Genomic DNA, 10484 nt, shown 5'->3' with positions numbered 1-10484 from the left:
GTGGAGTGGTGCAAACTGGCCAGCGATTTGTGACGATTCCCAACTCACCAGGTATTTCTTCCTCGCCACAAATCGCTGGGCGATTTACCCATTAATAACACCTTTATTTTGGAAGTAAAACCTGGGTCTTTTTTTTCAAATAGCAACTGTGCTTTCAAACATCATGTCATTAACAGCTCCATTACTGTTTGGAGGTAAATTGTTCTCAGAGGGAAGTATCTGTCCGTGGAGATTGCTGGGCTGCAAGGCAGTCTGCTTCATACCTTTTACGGAGGCCCATTAAATACATCCGTAAGCGATCTGGATCCAGGCAGGAGTTTCGTGCTGCCTGCACCAGTCTGGTGGCCAGATGATGCATCGCTCTTTGCTGCAGAGACTCGGCAGTGTTTCTCTGTTTACGCTGCAATTTAGCAATTAAACGAGTGAGTGAGACTTCTACCACTGAATCAACAACAACACCTGTGAGGTCTAATATCAATTCAAGAACATACCACGTTTTATGTCAGCTGTGGCTCAGGGGTTAACATTTGGTGATGGTGGTGCAATGGTTATGCCACTAGACTAGTAATCCAGAGACACAGGCTAATGCACTGGTGACATAGGTTTAAATCCCACCATGCCAGCTGGTGGAATTTAAATTCAATTAATTAACAACAATCTGGAATTCTAAGCTAGTGTCAGGAATGGTGCCATGAAACTATCATCAATTGTTGTAAAAACCCATCTGGCTCACTAATGTCCTTTGGGGAAGGAAATCTGCTGTCGTTACCTGGTCTGGCCTACATGTGACTCCACAGCAATGTGGTTGTTTCTTATCTGCCTCTGAAATGGCCTAGCAAGTCACTCAGTATCAAGGGCAATTAGGGAAGGGCAACAAATGCTGGCTTTGCCAGTGACACCCATATCCCATGAAAGAATATAGAAAAAAATTCTTACTTCTGAGTCAAAGGGTTGTGGATTTGACTCCCACTCCAGAGATTTGAACCCACAATCTGGGCTGATACTCCCAATGCAGTACTGAGGGAGTATTCCACTGTTGGAGGGGCATGTGTTTCAGATGAGACATTAAACTGAGGCCTTGCTTGCCCTCCCAGGTGGGCATAAAAGATCCCATGGCACTATCTGAAGAGCAGGGGAATTACCCCCAATGTCCTGGCCAATGTTTATCTCTCAACCAACATCAAACAGATTATCTAATCATTATCACACTGCTGTTTTGTGGGAGATTGCTGTGTACAAATTGGCTGCGGTATTTCCTACAACAGTGACTACACTTCAAAAAATACTTCATTGGTTGTAAAGCGCTTTGGGATGACCTGAGGATGTGAAAGGTGCTATATAAATGCAAGACTTCCTTCTCCTTCAAACTTCTCTCTTCCTTCAAATGGTCTCTGATGTCAGCGGATGTGGGACTGAGGGGAGGAAATTCGGATGCCCAAGACATTTGGTCTCCAGAATACCTAGAGTTGTCAATTCTCCAGATTGGTTGGAGCCTCCAGGAAAAAAAGATTAATCTCCAGGATACTGCTGTGAGCAACACCCAGGAGAAAATCAGAGGGGCATTAAAATTTTCTTTGAGCACTTTCATTTATTAGTTGTAAAATGGGAAATTAGTTGGAGATGGGAAAATTGACAGTATCAAGAATCATCTAATCCAATTACAAAGAGCTTGTGTGCTTTGCACTTAGATGTGGGAAGGCGACGCATCACAAGGATGGACATGTTGGACAACCAATGGTGGGAGTGTGCAAATAGGGTGTCACAAGGATGGACTTGTTGGACAGCCAATGATGGGAGTGTGGGGAGGGGGGGGTGTCACGGTAATGGGACATGTTGGGCAGCCGATGGTGGGAGTGTGAGGGATTGAGACAGTTGGAGGTGAGAGATCAGGCAATGAATACATCCAACCAGTGTTAGCAACTTCAAATAACACCACAGTATGATTTCTACAATATTGATTGTAATGCAAGTACTTTTAGAAAAGAACATGTGTATAAGTTCCCAATCTGCCATACTGTCTATTAAACAAACCTTACTCTGTAAGCCTGGTTTTAATCATGCTTACCCATATTTGACTGGTGATATGAGACGTGATTTCTTTCGCGTCGAGAACGATTGATGGAGGAAGAGATGAAACTTCAGCGGCTTTCAAACCTCATACAAAAGGAAAAAAAGCAAAGAAAAAGACATTAAGCAAGAGGAGAATCATATGGCTGATGGTCAAGGAAGCAGACTGACTAAAATGCTACAAGCAGTGTCTGATTTCGCAGAATATGAAGTAAACAAATTTAATGACTAAAGTATCTCTGGCTGTGAATTTAATTCCAAAAATGTCTTTGTTACCTTTACCACTGTGCTACCTCTTTATATTGGCTTTTGTTAACCTTTCCCCCATGTCCAAATAGGTGAACAGTTTTTAAAAAGTTAATTCTCAGGATGCGAGCGTCGTTGGCAAGGCCAAAATTTATTGTCCAACCCTAATTGCCCTTGAAAGATAGTGGTGAGCCGCTTTCTTAACCTGTTGTAGTCCATGTGGTAAAGGTGTTCCCACAGTACTGTTAAGGACGGGGTTGAAAATTTTGACCCACTGACAATGAAACAATGGTAATATATGTCCAAGTCCAAGTGTGTGACTTCAAGGGGATGGTGTACCCATGCATCTGCTGTCCTCGTCCTTTCAGACAGTAGAGGTCATGGGTTTGGGAGGTGCTGTCAAAGAAGTCCTGGCAGATTGCTGCAGCGTGTCCAGCAGCCACAGTCCACCTGTGGTGGAAGGAAAGGATGTTTAAGGTGTTGGATGGACTTTGGTTAGAGGTTTTGCAGCGATTCAAAGTCGTTAGCTTGGATCCTCAAGTCTTTGGGTCATTTTCTTTGCCTTTCTCCTCTCTTTTTAATTTATTCATTCTCAGGATGTGGGCATCACTGGTAAGGCCATCCCTAGTTGTTGCTGTACATGTTCACTTGGTGAGAGACAAGACACTATGTCTATATGGGTGTATTTTCCTGCTGCACGTTCCCGACATGCAGTCTTAGAAGGCCATTTGGCCCATCAAGTCCATGCTGGCTCTTCACAGAGCAATCCAGTCAATCCCACTCACCCACTCGATCCCCATAGCCCTGCAAGTTTATTTCTTTCAAGTGCCAATCCAACCAATTTCCTTTTGAAATCACTGATTGTCTCCGCTTCCACCACCCCTCGTGGGTAGCGAGTACCAGGTCACTACCACTTGCTGTGTGAAAGTTCTTCCTCACATTTCTCCTGCAAATCTTGCCCAAAACCTTCAATCTGTAGCCCCTAGTCCTTGTACCATCAGTTAATGGGAACAGTTTTTCCTTGTCTAACTTATCTAAGCCTGTCATAATCTCTATCAAATCTCCCCTCAATCTCCTTTGCTCTAGAGCAAACAACCCCAGCTTTACCTTGTAACTAAAATCTCCCGTCCCTGGAACCATTCTGGTAAATCTCCTCTGCACCCTCTTAAGGATCCTTCATAAAGTTTGGTGACCAGAAATGGATGCAGTACTCTCGTTGCGGTCTAACCAGAGCTTTATAAATGTTCAGCATAACTTTCCTGCTTTTATACTCTATGCCTTGGCCACTGGGAACATGAATCACATTGGGAAATCGCACAAACAAAAGCCTGTGATTCTCCATCCATTAATGCATGCAGATTGTTGGCTGCATGTATGCAGATAGACTAGGCTGTATTCTATTGAGAATAGAGGCTTAATGGGTGATCGAAGTAATGTTTATAAGATGATTAAAGGATTTCACAGAGGTAGATAGAAAGAAATTAATTCCTCTAGTGGTAGAGTTCAGAACAAGGGGGGCGTAACCTTAAAAATAGAGCTAGGCCATTCATGGGTAATGTCAGGAAGCACTCTTCAACCGCTGTCCCAAGTCAGATCAGCTACTTCCGTTCCAACTCACATTGCTGATACTCAAGCCTTCCCTTTTAAATTCATCATCCAACACAAAACATGAAATTCAGGTAATTTCCTCTGCTGCAGTAAAGGCTGTCACCATTTGTCTTGATTGTGATGACAAGACAAATGAGCTTTCTGTATACCTCAATATCAGATGATGTTATTCTTGGGGTAGGTTCAATGCCTATCAAGTATGCACATATTTTAGTCAAAAATGTAATTTTCATCAACTTTAAGTGCAATGTTTTGCTTTGAAGAACCTAATAAACACTCAGGGAATGCATAAACTTGGCTGTTATTTCCTTGAATTAGAAGAGATTGAGGGAAGATCTAATTGAGTTGTTTAAAATGTTACTAAGATTCAACACGGTAGATATAGAGAAACTACTTCCTGTGGTGAGGAAATCAAGAACGAGAGAGCACAATTTTAAAATTAGAGCTAGGCCCTTCAGGAGTGAAATCAGGAAGCACTTCTTCACACAAGGGGCTGAATTTTACATGCCCCTCGACGCCACGGGTCGCGGTGCGGGATCCGTTAAAATTCTGCGGGGAAAGGCCCATCTCGACCCGCGACGTCGAGAATGGCCCACCGCATATTACCGGCGGCAGGGCGATCTCAGTGCAGTCCCCCCACTGCCCGGTGGCGGGCCCTTAATCAGCGTATGCAAATTAACACTAGAGAGATGCAAATAAATTTACCTGCAGGCAGTGGCCGTCCCACACCGAATTTACAGCCGCCGTTCATACTCCGCATGCTTTCGGAACTCCACACGGAGTTCTGAGGCAAGGACCTGGTGGGGAGGGTGGAGGAATAAAATTTTCAGGGCGGGAGGGGTGGAGGAGCGAGGAAAACAATTTTGATTGGATGTGGGGATGGTGGGAAGGAGTTCAAGGGCAAAAATTTGAAGGTTGAGGGGGAAAGTTCGGTTAGGGAAAAAGGCAAGTGTTGGTCATTTCGGGCAATGAAATGACCATTGAGGGGGTTGGGGAAGGGCCTCCACATCTTCATTATTTCTTAATAAAAAATTACGCTTATGTACCTTTAAATATTGAAATTAATTGTAAGGGTTTAAAGCCTTTAAAAATGGCGCCTGCACCTTCACGGTGGCACCGGACGCCATTGCCGAGGACGGGGCAACTGCCACCTCTACATCATCGGGAACGGCCGCTCCGCCAGCTCTATTTAAATGAGCCCCCGTGTGTAATATCGCGGGAGCTCCTCAGTGGCACTTCCGTGTAGGAAGGCCGCTAAGTTCAAAGCACGCCACTGCAGACTGCGGCCGCGATTAAAATTCAGCCCAAAGGGTGGTGGAAATTTGGAATTCTCACCCGTATGAGGATGCTGGGTCAATTGAAACTTTCAAGACTGAGATTGATAGATTTTTTATTGGGTATTAAGGGATATGGAGCAAATGGAGTTGAGGTACAGATCAGCTACAATCTTAATAGGACAGCAGAGCAGGCTCAAGGGGCTGAATGCCCTCCTCCTGTTCCTGATGTACATATCAGCCATGATCTAACTGAATGCTGGAGCAAGCTGGAGGGGCTGAATGGCCTTCTCCTGTTCCAAGATTCTCATATCCAGCAGTGTAACTTACCATAGTTCTTCTCCTCGGTATAACCTTTGGAGAGAATGTATGTGTAGATGATCTTATTGTAGTTTCCAGGGTTGCTTCGATTGTGCTGAACTTCGAAGTGGTTGTTTTCCACGTTGGGATACAAAGCATCCAGCTGGCAGACTTCCAGGAAGTGAGTGGCAAACAGCGTGAATGCCTGAATTGAAAGAAAGCAAACAGTTTGTGCCAAATGACAAATATCAAAAAGCACCTCAACAAAGACATCCGGGGGTATATACATTTCCCTCTGCACATAACATCCTGAGTCAGCCATGTCTTAGTGAGTAGCACTCTTGCCTCTGAGACTGAAGGTTGTATATTCAAGTCCCACTCTAGTGATTCAAGCACATAATCTAGGCTAACACTTCCAGTGCACAGTGGGAGGTGTGTTCTTTCAGATAAGATGATTGAACTGAGGTCCCATCTGGCCCTCTCAGGTTGATGTAAAAGATCCTATGGCACTATTTTGAAGAAGAGCAGGGGAGTTCACCTCTGGTGTCCTGGCCAATATTCATCCCTCAAGCAACATTACTGGAACAGATAATCTGGTCCACTATCACACTGATTTTTTAGGAGTTTGCTATGCACAACTTGACTGCTGCGTTTCCTACATTACAACAGGGTCAACACTTCAAAAGTATTTCATTGGCATTTGGGATGTCGTGAAAGGTGCGATATAAATGCAAATCTTTTCTTTATGATGTTGGGAAACTGCTTTATCCTCACACTAGATTACTGCTAAGATAAACTACATAGAATTTACAGCACAGGAACAGACCATTCGGTCCAACTGGTCCATGCTGCTATTTATGCTCCATATGCGCCTTACTTCATCTCAGCAAATCCTTCTAAACCTTTCTTCCTTTATAGAACATAGAACATTACAGCACAGTACAGGCCCTTCGGCCCTCGATGTTGCGCCGACCTGTGAAACCATCTGACCTACACTATTCCATTTTCATCCATATGTCTATCCAATGACCACTTAAATGCCCTTAAAGTTGGCGAGTCTACTACTGTTGCAGGCAGGGCGTTCCACGCCCCTACTACTCTCTGAGTAAAGAAACTACCTCTGACATCTGTCCTATATCTATCACCCCTCAACTTAAAGCTATGTCCCCTCGTGTTTGCCATCACCATCCGAGGAAAAAGACTCTCACTATCCACCCTATCTAACCCTCTGATTATCTTATATGTCTCTATTAAGTCACCTCTCTTCCTCCTTCTTTCTAACGAAAACAACCTCAAGTCCCTCAGCCTTTCCTCGTAAGACCTTCCCTCCATACCAGGCAACATCCTAGTAAATCTCCTCTGCACCCTTTCCAAAGCTTCCACATCCTTCCTATAATGCGGTGACCAGAACTGCACGCAATACTCCAGGTGCGGCCACACCAGAGTTTTGTACAGCTGCAGCATGACCTCGTGGCTCCGAAACTCGATCCCCCTACTAATAAAAGCTAACACACCATATGCCTTCTTAACAGCCCTATTAACCTGGGTGGCAACTTTCAGGGATTTATGTACCTGGACACCAAGATCTCTCTGCTCATCTACACGCCCAAGAATCTTCCCATTAGCCCAGTACTCTGCATTCCTGTTACTCCTTCCAAAGTGAATCACCTCACACTTTTCCGCATTAAACTCCATTTGCCATCTCTCAGCCCAGCTCTGCAGCCTATCTATGTCCCTCTGTAACCTACAACATCCTTCGGCACTATCCACAACTCCACCGATCTTCGTGTCATCCGCAAATTTATTAACCCACCCTTCTACACCCTCATCCAGGTCATTTATAAAAATGACAAACAGCAGTGGCCCCAAAACAGATCCTTGCGGTACACCACTAGTAACTAAACTCCAGGATGAACATTTGCCATCAACCACCACCCTCTGTCTTCTTTCAGCTAGCCAATTTCTGATCCAAAGCTCCAAATCACCTTCAACCCCATACTTCCGTATTTTCTGCAATAGCCTACCATGGGGAACCTTATCAAATGCCTTACTGAAATCCATATACACCACATCCACTGCTTTACCCTCATCCACTTGTTTGGTCACCTTCTCGAAAAACTCAATAAGGTTTGTGAGGCACGACCTACCCGTCACAAAACCGTGCTGACTATCGCTAATGAACTTATTCTTTTCAAGATGATTATAAATCCTGTCTCTTATAACCTTTTCCAACATTTTACCCACAACCGAAGCAAGGCTCACAGGTCTATAATTACCAGGGCTGTCTCTACTCCCCTTCTTGAACAAGGGGACAACATTTGCTATCCTCCAGTCTTCCGGCACTATTCCTGTCGACAATGACGACATAAAGATCAAGGTCAAAGGCTCTGCAATCTCCTCCCTGGCTTCCCAGAGAATCCTAGGATAAATCCCATCTGGCCCAGGGGACTTAACTATTTTCACACTTTCCAAAATTGCTAACACCTCCTCCTTGTGAACCTCAATCCCATCTAGCCTAGTAGTCTGTATCTCAGTATTCTCCTCGACAACATTTTCTTTCTCTACTGTAAATACTGACGAAAAATATTCATTTAACGCTTCCCCTATCTCCTCTGATTCCACACACAACTTCCCACTACTATCCTTGATTGGCCCTAATCTAACTCTAGTCATTCTTTTATTCCTGATATACCTATAGAAAGCTTTGGGGTTTTCCTTGATCCTATCCGCCAATGACTTCTCGTGTCCTCTCCTCGCTCTTCTTAGCTCTCCCTTTAGATCCTTCCTGGCTAGCTTGTAACTCTCAAGCGCCCTAACTGAGCCTTCACGTCTCATCCTAACATAAGCCTCCTTCTTCTTCTTGACAAGCGCTTCAACTTCTTTAGTAAACCACGGCTCCCTCGCTCGACAACTTCCTCCCTGCCTGACAGGTACATACTTATCAAGGACACGCAGTAGCTGCTCCTTGAATAAGCTCCACATTTCGATTGTGCCCATCCCCTGCAGTTTCCTTCCCCATCCTACGCATCCCAAATCTTGCCTAATCGCATCATAATTTCCTTTCCCCCAGCTATAATTCTTGCCCTGCGGTATATACCTGTCCCTGCCCATCGCTAAGGTAAACCTAACCGAATTGTGATCACTATCACCAAAGTGCTCACCTACATCTAAATCTAACACCTGGCCGGGTTCATTACCCAGTACCAAATCCAATGTGGCATCGCCCCTGGTTGGCCTGTCTACATACTGTGTCAGAAAACCCTCCTGCACACACTGGACAAAAACTGACCCATCTAAAGTACTCGAACTATAGTATTTCCAGTCAATATTTGGAAAGTTAAAGTCCCCCATAACAACTACCCTGTTACTCTCGCTCCTGTCGAGAATCATCTTCGCTATCCTTTCCTCTACATCTCTGGAACTATTCGGAGGTCTATGGAAAACTCCCAACAGGGTGACCTCTCCTCTCCTGTTTCTAACCTCGGCCCATATTACCTCAGTAGACGAGTCCTCAAACGTCCTTTCTGCCGCCGTAATACTCTCCTTGATTAACAATGCCACACTCCCCCCTCTTTTACCATCTTCTCTGTTCTTACTGAAACATCTAAATCCCGGAACCTGCAACATCCATTCCTGTCCCTGCTCTACCCATGTCTCCGAAATGGCCACAACATCGAGATCCCAGGTACCAACCCATGCTGCAAGCTCACTCACCTTATTCCGGATGCTCCTGGCGTTGAAGTAGACACACTTTAAACCAAGTTCTTGCTTGCCAGCGCCCTCTTGCGTCCTTGTAACCTTATCCCTGACCTCACTACTCTCAACATCCTGTACACTGGAACTACAATTTAGGTTCTCATCCCCCTGCTGAATTAGTTTAAACCCCCCCGAAGAGCACTAGCAAATCTCCCCCCCAGGATATTGGTACCCCTCTGGTTCAGGTGAAGATCATCCTGTTTGTAGAGGTCCCACCTACCCCAGAAAGAGCCCCAATTATCCAGGAAACCAAAACCCTCCCTCCTGCACCATCCCTGCAGCCACGTGTTCAACTCCTCTCTCTCCCTATTCCTCGCTTCGCTAGCACGTGGCACGGGCAACAACCCAGAGATAACAACTCTGTTTGTTCTCGCTCTAAGCTTCCACCCTAGCTCCCTGAATTTCTGCCTTAAATCCCCATCTCTCTTCCTACCTATGTCGTTGGTGCCTATGTGGACCATATTTTCTGTTATTGCTTCAACTACGCCTTGTGCCAGTGAGTTCCACATTCTAACCACTTTTTGACGAAAAAGGTTTTTCCTGAATTCCCTATTGGGTTTATTAGTGACTATCCTATATTTTTGGCACCTAGTTCTGATTCCCCAGGCAAATGGAAACATTTTCTCTACATCTACCTTTCCTAATTTTAAGGTCCTCTGTCAGGTCACCCTTCAGACTTCTATCTTATAGAGAAAAGAGCTCTTCCCTGATCAGTCTTTCCTGATAGGTATAACTTCTCAGTTCTGCTATCATCCTTATAAGTTGTTTTTGTACATTTTCCAGTATAAAAGGATCATCCTACCAGTTCTACCCATTTCAAGTCTGCCTGTACTCATAGTAAAGTCTAACCATTTCTTTCTCAGATGCAAAAATCCTGAAGCTTGTTCACATAAAGACTTAAATGACCAAATCCTTTACCTTGAAACTGAGCAGAAATTCACAGACTGCATGACAGATGCCAATGCCTTCCTCTGTACTGGTTCCTCTACCCAATTCATCAATTATAATGAGAGATTTATCAGTGACATTGTGCATGATGTATGTTATCTGTAAGAAAAGGAAGAGAGGCATAATTAATCTTTTAATAAATCACCAAATGCAAAAATACACGACTCTTACCTATTGTCCGACACAATCTCAAATTCATTAAACTGAATATTGTACACAGATTCTGATGAACAGGAGGTTTCACAGAATTGGCCAGTCTGATTTCAGAAACAGAAACGAAAGAAA

General features: G+C 44.4%; 1 protein-coding gene across 1 annotated transcript in view; it reads right to left on the bottom strand.

The window, feature by feature from the left end:
* Positions 1-205: 205 nt before the first annotated feature.
* msh4 (mutS homolog 4) overlaps positions 206-10484 on the bottom strand; it is an 83546-nt gene continuing 73267 nt past the window's right edge. The window contains exons 16-19 of the mRNA XM_068038017.1: positions 10170-10298; positions 5526-5700; positions 2066-2154; positions 206-400 (exon numbers count right to left, since the gene is read on the bottom strand). Of these exons, the coding sequence (XP_067894118.1) occupies positions 206-400; positions 2066-2154; positions 5526-5700; positions 10170-10298 (588 nt within the window). The remainder of the gene's footprint in view (positions 401-2065; positions 2155-5525; positions 5701-10169; positions 10299-10484) is intronic.

The sequence above is a fragment of the Heterodontus francisci genome, chromosome 8 (assembly GCF_036365525.1).
Source record: "Heterodontus francisci isolate sHetFra1 chromosome 8, sHetFra1.hap1, whole genome shotgun sequence".
Classification (NCBI taxonomy): Eukaryota; Metazoa; Chordata; class Chondrichthyes; order Heterodontiformes; family Heterodontidae; genus Heterodontus; species Heterodontus francisci.
The sequence above is the reverse complement of the archived record's forward strand: the minus strand, read 5'-3'. Positions and strand labels throughout refer to the sequence as shown.